We start from the raw sequence: 10,778 nt of genomic DNA, 5'->3' as shown, positions 1-10,778 counted from the left end.
TTTGAAAAGCTTTGAACCTCAGCTTGACAGTCACATGCATTTTTGCATTCTTTTTACATAAAAGAACATAATCAGGTCTGAATTTGTCTTCCCACAACTTTGTGAAAACCATTAGAATAATATTCAATTTTATATTTGTATCACACACTTTCTAAATATACTGTAGATGAGTCATATATCAAACGAATGCCCTAGCTCTCACGAATGAAACTGCATATCCAACATATTGTCAAATTGTTCAAAGTTTTCTGTAAGGTTAGACCACAATATTCTCCGGTGTACTGTGGATATGCCACTCTTTTAAATTCATGTAAAACGTACCATGCCGAGCTAAAGAGGTAAAACCATGACACATTTCACAATATTTTACCGGAAAACGTAACTATTTGGCACGGTGGTAAATTGATCGAGGCGGTGATCTCGTAATATTCATAATATTGTTTGAAAAATGGCAGGACTGAAGCGTCACCCCCAAACCCGACATTACTGTGGGGCTACCGCACATTCTGCCACAAAGCACATGACATTGTACACATGTAAAGCCGTTAGTCACCTCGTAAAACAGATACGAATTGTCTTGTTTCTATTGCATTAATCATAGATGAGTCGAGGTGTCTTTACCGAGCTTTAATTTTGCATAACATGCGACTTTGTTTATCCAAATCAGAGCATTTCTTTGACACTTTTGCAATTAGCAAAAAACAGCCTCTATCCATTTTTCCAAATCAATTGAGAGCACAAAAGCGCTATTGAGAAACTATCACAGGCAAAGAGAAGTAACTGCTGAAATCACCCACAGGCACTTCGGTTTTGTGCACCGCATTATAGCGCACACCCTCCCCCCTTTTCTCACTTCAGTTTCCTTTTCCCTTTTTTCTGCGCTGTTCAAACATTCTGGATGGCTGCTGTCTAAGAGCAGGAGAGGAAAAAAACAGGAGATCTGCAGAATTTACTGGGGATGCATGAAAATGACTCAAGGACCCGTTCAATCAAATTCTCTCTTGGGAAAGAACAATGGTGACATGCGAAGCATGAAAGATGTAGCGTTTGCGATACATCAGAGATATTTTCATTATTGTGCAATAGTTTTTATTTATACAAATGCATTCTACCGTAACGGTCCCAGCCAGCTATAAATAAGCCATTAGTTGATAGTTTTCCTAAAGAAAATGTAAACACTGGCACTATTATATAACATTCCTCAACATTTTGTTTGACCATTCCAACCAACCCGCCAAGGCAAGGTTCGGACTAACTGTTATTGACCGTCAGCTACAGTTTCATTCAATTCCATTAGTGGCGCAGAAAAGGCATCACCTTTAGCAATAGCATGCACGAGCAAAAATACCTCGTCATTCGTTTTGTGTGGAAACGTCATTTTGAGTCGTGTTAGTCGACTCAATCATGCTTTGAGGTAATTCGAGATCAAGGCAATTCAGCTAAACCCGACTCGGCTAACTGAATCTGGGTGCTTGATTAAATCTATTATCATACCGCACGTGAGACGGAGAAAAAGGAAAAATGGTTTCAGGCTGAGCGTAGCAGCGGTTTACAAAGGGCTCTAATTAACATCTGTCACTCAGCAGGCAGGAGTGCTGTCGAGCTGTTGATGTGGCAGTGCCCTGCTGCCTGTGCGCCTGCCAATTATCAATGAACTCATAGGAGATCCATGTTAAAGTGCCCGAGTTGTTGTTACAGGGGAAGTCATCAAACGAATGTGTTCGGCTGACTTCAGAGGCGTTGTGCCTTTTGTTCAAGCTGCAATAATGCAACAATTAAAGAAAAAGCTCAGCCAAAAATCTACAATCGTTAAATCGCCCGTAGCGATCCGAAGCCATGTGACTTTCCTTGTTCCGGGGAACACAAAAGATGTTTTGAAGAATGTATATGCTGTTCTTTACCGTACCGCACAGTGGAACGGGGATACGGTGACCACTGTAAAATCAAATAGCGTACCTTACTTAAAAAGTGCAAGTGTTTTCTTAAATTTGGCAAAAATGGGGATTTGACTAGACATTGGTAATTGTTGTTAACATGTTTAGTTAATAAAACTAACAAAGACTAAGCAAAATGACTCGAGACGTTCTTTTGATCACACTGTATTCCCGAATAGTACAATCTACTCATTAAAATTGAGTTTGCTGCACTCAAAACTGAAGTTCCATTTACTTAAAACTGTAGAGAGCAACCCTTGAATTAAATTTTAAAAAAGGTTCAGATGTAACCAGACTAGCATTATTGTGATCAACGATACCTGGAACCCGTTTGTTGGGCGTAAAAAGACAACGGTGATGATCAACAAAGTAAAAGTTCATGCTGGGTAACGTCATAGTACAAAACTCCTTCCCAGCATGCATTGCAGTTGATCTGTTTATCTGAATCTGTTCGACGATTGTCACCATTGTTGAGGTTTGGATGATGAGTGTTGATGTCTAAGTGTGTCAGTACAAAAAGCTGGAACTCCTTCTTATAGCTTCTGTACATTATTAAAAATCGACACCTGTTCTGAAATCCGATCCAAGCTATCAGTTTTATAGATCTCTTTTGAATCAATCCGCAAGTGTTATTTCTGAAACACATACAAGCACTGACAGAGAATTTAAGCTAATAGAAGGCAAGTGTCAAGAGCCCAACTAAAGCAAACACTGATCACCATAATGGTAGTTTAACCACTTCAATATATTTCCTTGGTAAAGTAAACACTATTGTAATAAGTTAACTTAATGATTTTGAGTCAGCAGAACTTAGTTATACTTGATCAGTAAGTTCAGACAACAATTGTTTTTGAGTTCTTCTAGCTTAGAATTAAAACACTTCTTTACTTATAAAAAAATGAGAAATCCGATTGTACAAATATTTGTAAGTAAAGTCAACTTATTACATCCACAGTTTGATAGAGAAGTCGATGTTACTTATTATTTAAAGTTCAGTCTACTTTAGTGCAATGCCTTTTTTGTTGAATGAGCTGAACATTTTAAGTTCACTTTACTCAAATATCAAATACACAATACTTCCTCAAAATGTTGAAGTACACTAAACGTATTCGGGTTTACAGTGACCATATGCGTAGCTTGTGCGCTTAATCTGAAATGGCTTTGCCGACATTTAAAAAAGATGATCTGTTACTTATTAATCTGTTAAATGTGACATTTAAACTTTTTAAAAAAAAAGTTATTTTTCGAAATAAAACATGATTCAACATTTAACTGAAAATGCTTTGCCAAACACATTTGTCAGTTTGAAAGTTTACGGACTGTAATTTATGAGATCACCTGCTGCATCAGGTCAGAGTTTTTTTCACAGATGAAAACGCATCAGAGGAACAGATGTTACAGTGTCGTTTTGGGAATATGGCGAAGAGATGAGGGTTTGTCACATGCTCAGCATCTCGTGAGCACATGAGGGTGAGTAAATGAAGACAGTTTTTGGTGTACTTTTCCTTTAAGTTATTAAACCAATGATTTTTGTCCCCTGCATTCTGTCATTGTATTGCTTAAAGGGACAGTTCACCCATAAAAAAAATTCTCTTATCTTTAACACCCTTGAGTTGTTCCAAATGTCTTTGTTCTGATGAAAACAGAGAAAGATTTTTCAAAGAAAGCTTGTAACCAAACAGTTCTTGGCCACCATTGACTAGTAGGAAGGGTTACCTTGGCAGTCAAAAGTGACTCAGAACTGTTTGCTTTACTACGTTCTTCAAAACATCTTATTTTGTATTCAACAGAGCAAAGAAGTGTCTACAGACTTGAGGCTGAGTAAATGAAGACTGAATTTTCAATTTTGTACGGTTCCTTTATCGTTCATTAAAATATCATATGTAAAAGTTTTTTTGGCCTTAAAATAACAAATACACCCTTGCTTTATTTAGTACACTCAGATGAATGAATATGCAAATGTGCCCGCATTCAATAGCGTGAGCTCGGACCATTGATTAAAGTCACATAGATGCCTTTATAGGACGTGTGAAGACTTCGTTTTGCAGCAGCAGAGCTGAAACAGCAGCGAACGTTTCAGTGCCAAGTCTATATCTGTGTCTCAAATCTGTTACCGTGATTGGTCGCGGGATTGTGATTTTATTTCTGTGTGCCGAAAACCAAAATTCTATCCATTATATGAAAATAACTGAGACACTGTTGTTTTTTTTTACGTACCAGTGAACTGAAATGAGGTCACACTATTTACCTTTTTCCGAACGAGTGAGAAAACTCCAACTGTGAAGCAGCTGTGCTTTGATTCCACCTCAGTACAGTTCTGAGAATCATCTGTTGCATAATCACAATCTTCATAAAAATATGCAAAGCTGATGTCTGTGCAATCGTTGATGAGTAAATGATTGAGGTTTTATTGATGTATTGTGTACGTTCAGATGTTTCTGACCCTACTTACATCTGAGTGATTAAACTATACTATATATAATAGAGGGAATATTCTAAAAATAGGAAAAAAATACAAAATTATAGGTCGTATTCTGTGAGGGTTGTATTGCCCGAGGTTAGTATAAGTGCTTACTTTTAAAGTGATTAAGGCTTTTCCGTAATGAAAAAATATAAAGATGGAATAAAGTGCTTTTATGTGTTTGAACATTTGACAGTATTTGAAGTATTTGAAGTAACAGTGACAATTCACAATGTTTGTTATAGGAAAAAAAGTATATACTTGGAATAGTTGGACAGTTCCGTTAGATCAAATAGTTTTAGTTACTGTTCTAGGAAACTTGAACTCATTTACAGGTACATTAACTAAACATCTTGGGCCAAGTTGGTTTTACTGTTAGGAATGTCTCAGAAAAATGAAAGGGATAGTTCACCCAAAAATGAGAATTCGGTCATCATTTTCTCACCCTTGAGTTGTTCCAAACCTGTATAAGTGTCTTTGTTCTGCTGAACACAAAGGGAGATATTTAAAAGAATGTTCGCAATTTTCAGCTCTTGGGACATCATTGACTATAGTAGGAAAAGTTACACTGGTGATCAGAGGTGCCCCAGGACACTTTGTTTTCCTAAAATCTCAACAGAACAAAAAAAATATATATATATATATTCTACTATGGTAGTGAATGATGTCCCAGAACCGAAAGCTGGTAACATACTTCCAAATATCTTTTATTTTGAGTCCACGATGACATCGTTTTCATTTTTGGTTGAACTATCCCTTTAAGTTTATTTAGTCTTTCTATAGTCTGGTGTTGTTTGTTTATAAATATATATTTTGTTGTACAACGGACTGACTTCATACATTTTAAGTGCTCACAAACTTCTTGGACCACAAGGTCTTAAAAACAGAAGATCAAGTAGGAAAGCGTTTGGACAGTGGGCAGGAGATAACCAAGACAGACATTACAGTGGTATAATTATTAGACCGTTTCAGCACAGCTGTAATGACTCTCTTATTCATCTCAATGAGATTATAAGGAACAAGGCTCAAGTCGTGTGGCTTTGGCCGTTATGATGAAGTATCTCTCAAGTCATATATCACAGCACATGACGGAGACAATTTCAACCATTTTAGCAGTTCCGATGTGGGGTGTTCACATGGAAGACACATCTCTCAATGAAATGCTGTGTTTTTAAGCCTGCGTGCATTTTTACTCTTTAAGGATGAACAAATTAGGCATTATTAGTTGATTGAAGCTATTGAAATATATAAAAATATGTCGAAAATGCAGTACTCAAGTTCAAGAGAGATGCTCCAATGGGATCGTTCCTTCATCTTTTGAGCTCTTTTATTCCAACACGGCTGTTTCTTAAGAAGCCTCTTCAAAGTTCTCAAAAGCACCATTGCACCTGAGAGACCTGAACCTGTGCGCTCGCAAACTCCCCTAAATCACACAATAGCCTATTAAACTGTCCTATTGCACTCATTGTTCTAGTACATTTAGCTTTGGAGTTCATTGCTACCATGTGGGTCATTTTTAGGCATTCAGTATTACGTTTAGAAGAGATGAGGTGATTTCCAATAGGGTGGTTCAAAGATTCCACCAATAAGCCTGAATGCAATATCAGTGTAAAAATATATATTATTATAATTTACTATAAACGGAGAGGGCAGTAGCCTGTCTCATCCTTTCTGCTTTTATCTCACTGTTAGTAAAGAGCAGGTGGCAGGAGCATAAACTGCATTGTAACAGTGTGAGCTATTGTTAGGCACTGTGACATCCTCTGTGTCCTGCCTGACCGTTCTGAAATCCATCAGCAAAGCATCCATTCGTATAACATCCGGAAAGCCATTCTGCCCCAGAAATTTATTTCTCCTCTCCCACCGTGTTATTTCAAGGAAAGATTAATATCAGTTTCCCAGTCTATGCAATGAATTCTGGGATGTCATCCCCGGGCAAAGTATGCAAAACGAGAAATTTGTTGTAGCCGTGTACCGACGGAAGACGATCACCATATGGCTCCCGCCAAATCATCATAATGTCAACAACAAACATATGTGAGCCTGTTTTTCACTAAGATTCTCTATGCCAGTCGATCGTTTGTATCATGCACGTTCGTGATAGCATGTCTTTATAATGCATGCATTATGTTAAAGGAAAATGTGTTTGCAAAGCTGCTATGTTTAGATGTATCTGACTGCAGATGCACATGATGTCTGCTGCAACACTGATTCTATTCAGAACTGTTATAATGGTCATTTGTTAAAAGTTCAGTTTTATTGGCAAATGTGTCACACTAATATATTGGTTGAAAGATCAACTACAGTGACACAGTTGCTGATACACTGGAGCGCTGAAAACATAAGTTATAATCTTACGGATTAAATAAATGTATCTCGCTTCTATCTCAACTCCAAATATAATATAAAACACAGTCATCATACTGTGAGAAAGAATGGTCAATATATGTACCTTTTTGTCACTGGTACCCTTTTAAAAAGGTCCTCGTATGTACCATTAGGAACAGATACGGATACATTTGGTACCAATATGCTCAGATGTACCTTTGGGTTCTAATATGCACTTTTTAGGCAAATGTGTACTTTTTGAAAGGGTACTTTTTGAAAACGCTCCCCAAAGCGTTTATATTTATTTTGACCCTTCTTTTCTACTAAAAAGAAACATTGTGCGCAACACACAAGAACATAAATGTTCTTTATGGAACCATAAAGCAGCCATACAGTACATACAGTAGTGTATGTACAAATACTTTGTTCACAAATGATGAAAATGTTTTCAGAATTAAATTCTATAGTGAGAATGATTGTTTCAGTAGTAATAATATTGGATAATTGATTATAATATAATAAAAGTAACCCGGGATATAGAGCCTTTCGTATACAGATAAAAAGTTTGTTGTTTTTATCTCACCAAATGATCTATCCGGAAAAAACGTACCCTACAGTAGTGTAATAAGGTTGATTGAGTTATATTATTATATTTTTTTTATTTTATTTGAATCAAACCAATGAATTTTCAATGTTATCACAGGTTTAGCATGTAATCGTGATATTTTATATTCATAATGTTTATTGTGACTATTATTATTACTTTAATTCGATTTAATAATTTATATATTGGCATCATTTAAATATGACTAACACCAGACTCAGAAAGGGCACCAGAGTAGCCTATTCATTCATTTATAATCATTATTATATTTAGTAAAATCGTTTATACTTAAAAACATATTAACGTTGTCACATTATATGACATGGTTTTTATCATGATCATCTTTCAACTGTAATACTCAAGGAGTAGAATAAAATCAAAATGGCCCACTTTCGTCTCGGACAAAACAAGCACACACTGGTGAATTTATTTCGTATATGTTTATTATAAAATATGTTACAAATGAGTTTGAAATAGCTTTAAAGGGCAAGTCTACTTCTTCTGCTTCGTGTTTGACACAGGTGGAGCTGCGCCGGTTCCTTCAGCGCGAGTGACCGCCTCCAGCGCCCCCTGACTCCGCCTTCCGCAGGGCTGCGCGTCGCGTCGCCGAGCGGAGAGAAGCAGTGCGAGCTGCGCCGCGCGTCAGTGAGGGACACCACCGCGGCCACCGGCATCTCACTGAACCCCAGCGAGCATGGACCTATTCGAGTTTGACTTCTTCAGGGACTGGGAGCTTGAGCAGCAGTGGTACGTCTGCGCGTTTGACGCACGCATGTATGTCTTGTCTTTTGATTGAGAACGCCGATCTGACGTGGTCACATTCCGAAATACGGCTGAAACGCATTATGACGCATGATCGCGGCCGCGTCTCAAACCGCAGCGCGCTGCCTGCCTTGACGGCGTTTTCATAGACGCGTTTGGAACGCGCGCTCGCGACGCGTTTGCGATGACCAGAGATGTTGTCTCGTTAGGGCAGACTTTCAGTGTTGCCCCCACTTCTGTGTGCTTTGATATGTAGGAAAGCTTTGTGTTGATAAAGTAGTATTGAGTTATTCTGTCGGAAACTACATAAAGAAACAAAGAGCATGCCGGGTCTTTTCTCACGTCTTTAACTGGTCTTTTATTGCGTTATTATTATGATTATTATTATTATTGCCTGTATAATGAAACGTTCTATTCAAGTCATATGTTCACAGTTTACGTCTTCACGTCACTATGCAATTACGTAGTAAATAATGAGTATTATAAGTGTAATTACTATTCACATTTACACTATTAAGTGCACGTTGTTAACAATATAAGTGTTGAAATGAATTACAGTTACTGATAGTGTTGCCAGATATTTATGTTAAATCCATTAATTGTGTAAATGCAATTCCTCACATTTTTGACACATAAGTTTTAAGCAGTAGAAGCTTAATATAAAGGCCATTGCATGACAGGCCTGTTGGATTTGCTCTCCATTTCGATTATTTTGTTATTATCAGTAAGTTCATAGTGTATTCGATTTTCATCTTTGTGTACTTTTGTTTTGAAGGCACCGTACGTCAATGCAATTTATATCTAAACATAATTGTCCGTCCCAAATGCTGAATTTGTAAAGCTCTCTATATCTCCACCATGTGGCGGAGTATAGGAACCCATGTAGTGTGAATCCATGCAAAGCATCACAGCAGAACAATTGGGAACGTCTGCGGTGTAAACAAAAAGCATCTTCATTTATTGGCTTCTACTGAACCTTTTTTGAGCTGCAATGTTTTTGTTTGTTTGTTAACAAAATGCACTTTTCTTTTCTTTCTTCTCCGCATCTTTTGTTTTAACACTCTTTCCTGCGTGCCAAGTCACAGAGCCTCAGCATCAGCAGCAGCAGTGGGGTTTATAAAATAAGGTTTCGAGTCGTTCAGCCGGTGCGTTATCTTGTTAGGGGACGACACACGATTTTGCCGCTGTATTTTCTGCGTGCAGAGCCTGTCAGGTCTTTCGTTGTATTTAAAAAGGACGGGCGCGCTTCCGCCATCCATAATTCCTGTGAGAATATAAATGAGGAATATAACCGGTTATCACGCCAAACTCAAGTGCTGTGTTGTGTCAGCGCTGTTGTCTGGGGAGATGCTTTATGAAATATGGATCTTTTCCCTGAAGTGACGGTACGTTGTCATGTTGAGTTTTTGTATTCAAGTAGTAGATTGGACTGATTATTTCATAGCCTTTATATACTACAACAGAAGTGAAGGTTAAAGGTTGTTTTTATATGCTCAGTTCGGATATTAAAACCATCCTCTCACAGGAACAGCTATGGGCTGGTTGCTTATTGCTTCCGCGGTGGTGGCAATTTTGTCTGTTGTTGCCACATTCATAACCCTGAGCTACCCATTAAGTTTGTGAATATTTATGAGGGTATTTAAAAAGCCATTTTTGTGTGATAAGTTAGCGTGGTCTGGCTTTTTAAAGGCAGCTCATCTCGATCGTTTCACTGACTGGGAAAGCTGTGCTTAAAAATAATGCACACTTAATTCGCAGGCTTTGTATTTAACGCCCGCTTCCCCTCGCATCCTGATCCGAAGGCCCCCGGGCAGCACTCTAGGAATCGTATTGATTTGGATGTGATCTCCCGTGTGTTGGTTTGGACAGGAACACAAGTTGGATGTAATCAAGTCAGATTAGTTGGCGCGAAATTCAGTGAGGTGCAAAATGAGCTCGGCACCTTATTTGCAGACAAAGGTTAACCGTGGGAGCCGCTGAGGTGGTGGGTATTGAAACGTGGTTTACCGTGCTGTAATAGCCTCGACATGAATAGCTGCCACAATTATGTTGGCTCTTCACGTTAACGGAGTCAAATGTGTTTGGAGCGTGTTGTTCCATTATTTTCCGACAACGTTTGCTCTTCTTTCCCCGTTCGGGGAGCGTCGGCGAATCATTTCGTCAACTTCGGTGGGGTATCTGTGTGTGTGAATTAAAGAAACGGAGATATGGTTAATTAGTCTTTATGTGGCTATATTTTATAGGTTTGCACCTTTAGAAGACCTTGTAATTAGGCCCAGACTTTTATTGTGACTCTCTTTTCATTTGGCCGTACTTTACGGCCGCCCTGAGAGTAATACCAAGAGGGATTATTCAATGACTCGGGCTGTGGCTTTTTCTCCGTTACTCACCCCTTCTCAGCAGGGATTTCTGTCCCAGTAACTCATTTTTATATCCCGTTGTTAAAACGGGCAAAGCCTCATACTGTCTCTGAATGAGAAGTTAACCAAATTTTCGACGCGGCGGAATTGTTTTGTATATGGAGAAGAGCATTACGCGAATCGTATTCAGAAAAACCCGTCGTGTTTTTTGATGGATGTTTTCTACAGTTTTCGCAATCTAAAGTTTATTAAAGGGCAGACGGATATGGCATATTTTAAGAAGATGAAAGTTAAACTCGATTTCAGGTTTTTAGAAGAAAATACTAGTG

The 10,778-nt window shown here is 38.2% G+C and overlaps 1 protein-coding gene across 1 annotated transcript in view; it reads left to right on the top strand.

The window, feature by feature from the left end:
- The first annotated feature begins 7,939 nt into the window (after positions 1-7,939).
- Positions 7,940-10,778, top strand: part of aff2 (AF4/FMR2 family, member 2) — a 169,061-nt gene continuing 166,222 nt past the window's right edge. Inside the window, exon 1 of the mRNA XM_079480599.1 lies at positions 7,940-8,074. Coding sequence (XP_079336725.1) covers positions 8,022-8,074 — 53 coding nt within the window. The 5' untranslated portion in view covers positions 7,940-8,021. The remainder of the gene's footprint in view (positions 8,075-10,778) is intronic.

This window comes from Barbatula barbatula, assembly GCF_947034865.1.
Source record: "Barbatula barbatula genome assembly, chromosome: 18".
NCBI classification, from domain to species: domain Eukaryota; kingdom Metazoa; phylum Chordata; class Actinopteri; order Cypriniformes; family Nemacheilidae; genus Barbatula; species Barbatula barbatula.
The sequence above is the reverse complement of the archived record's forward strand: the minus strand, read 5'-3'. Positions and strand labels throughout refer to the sequence as shown.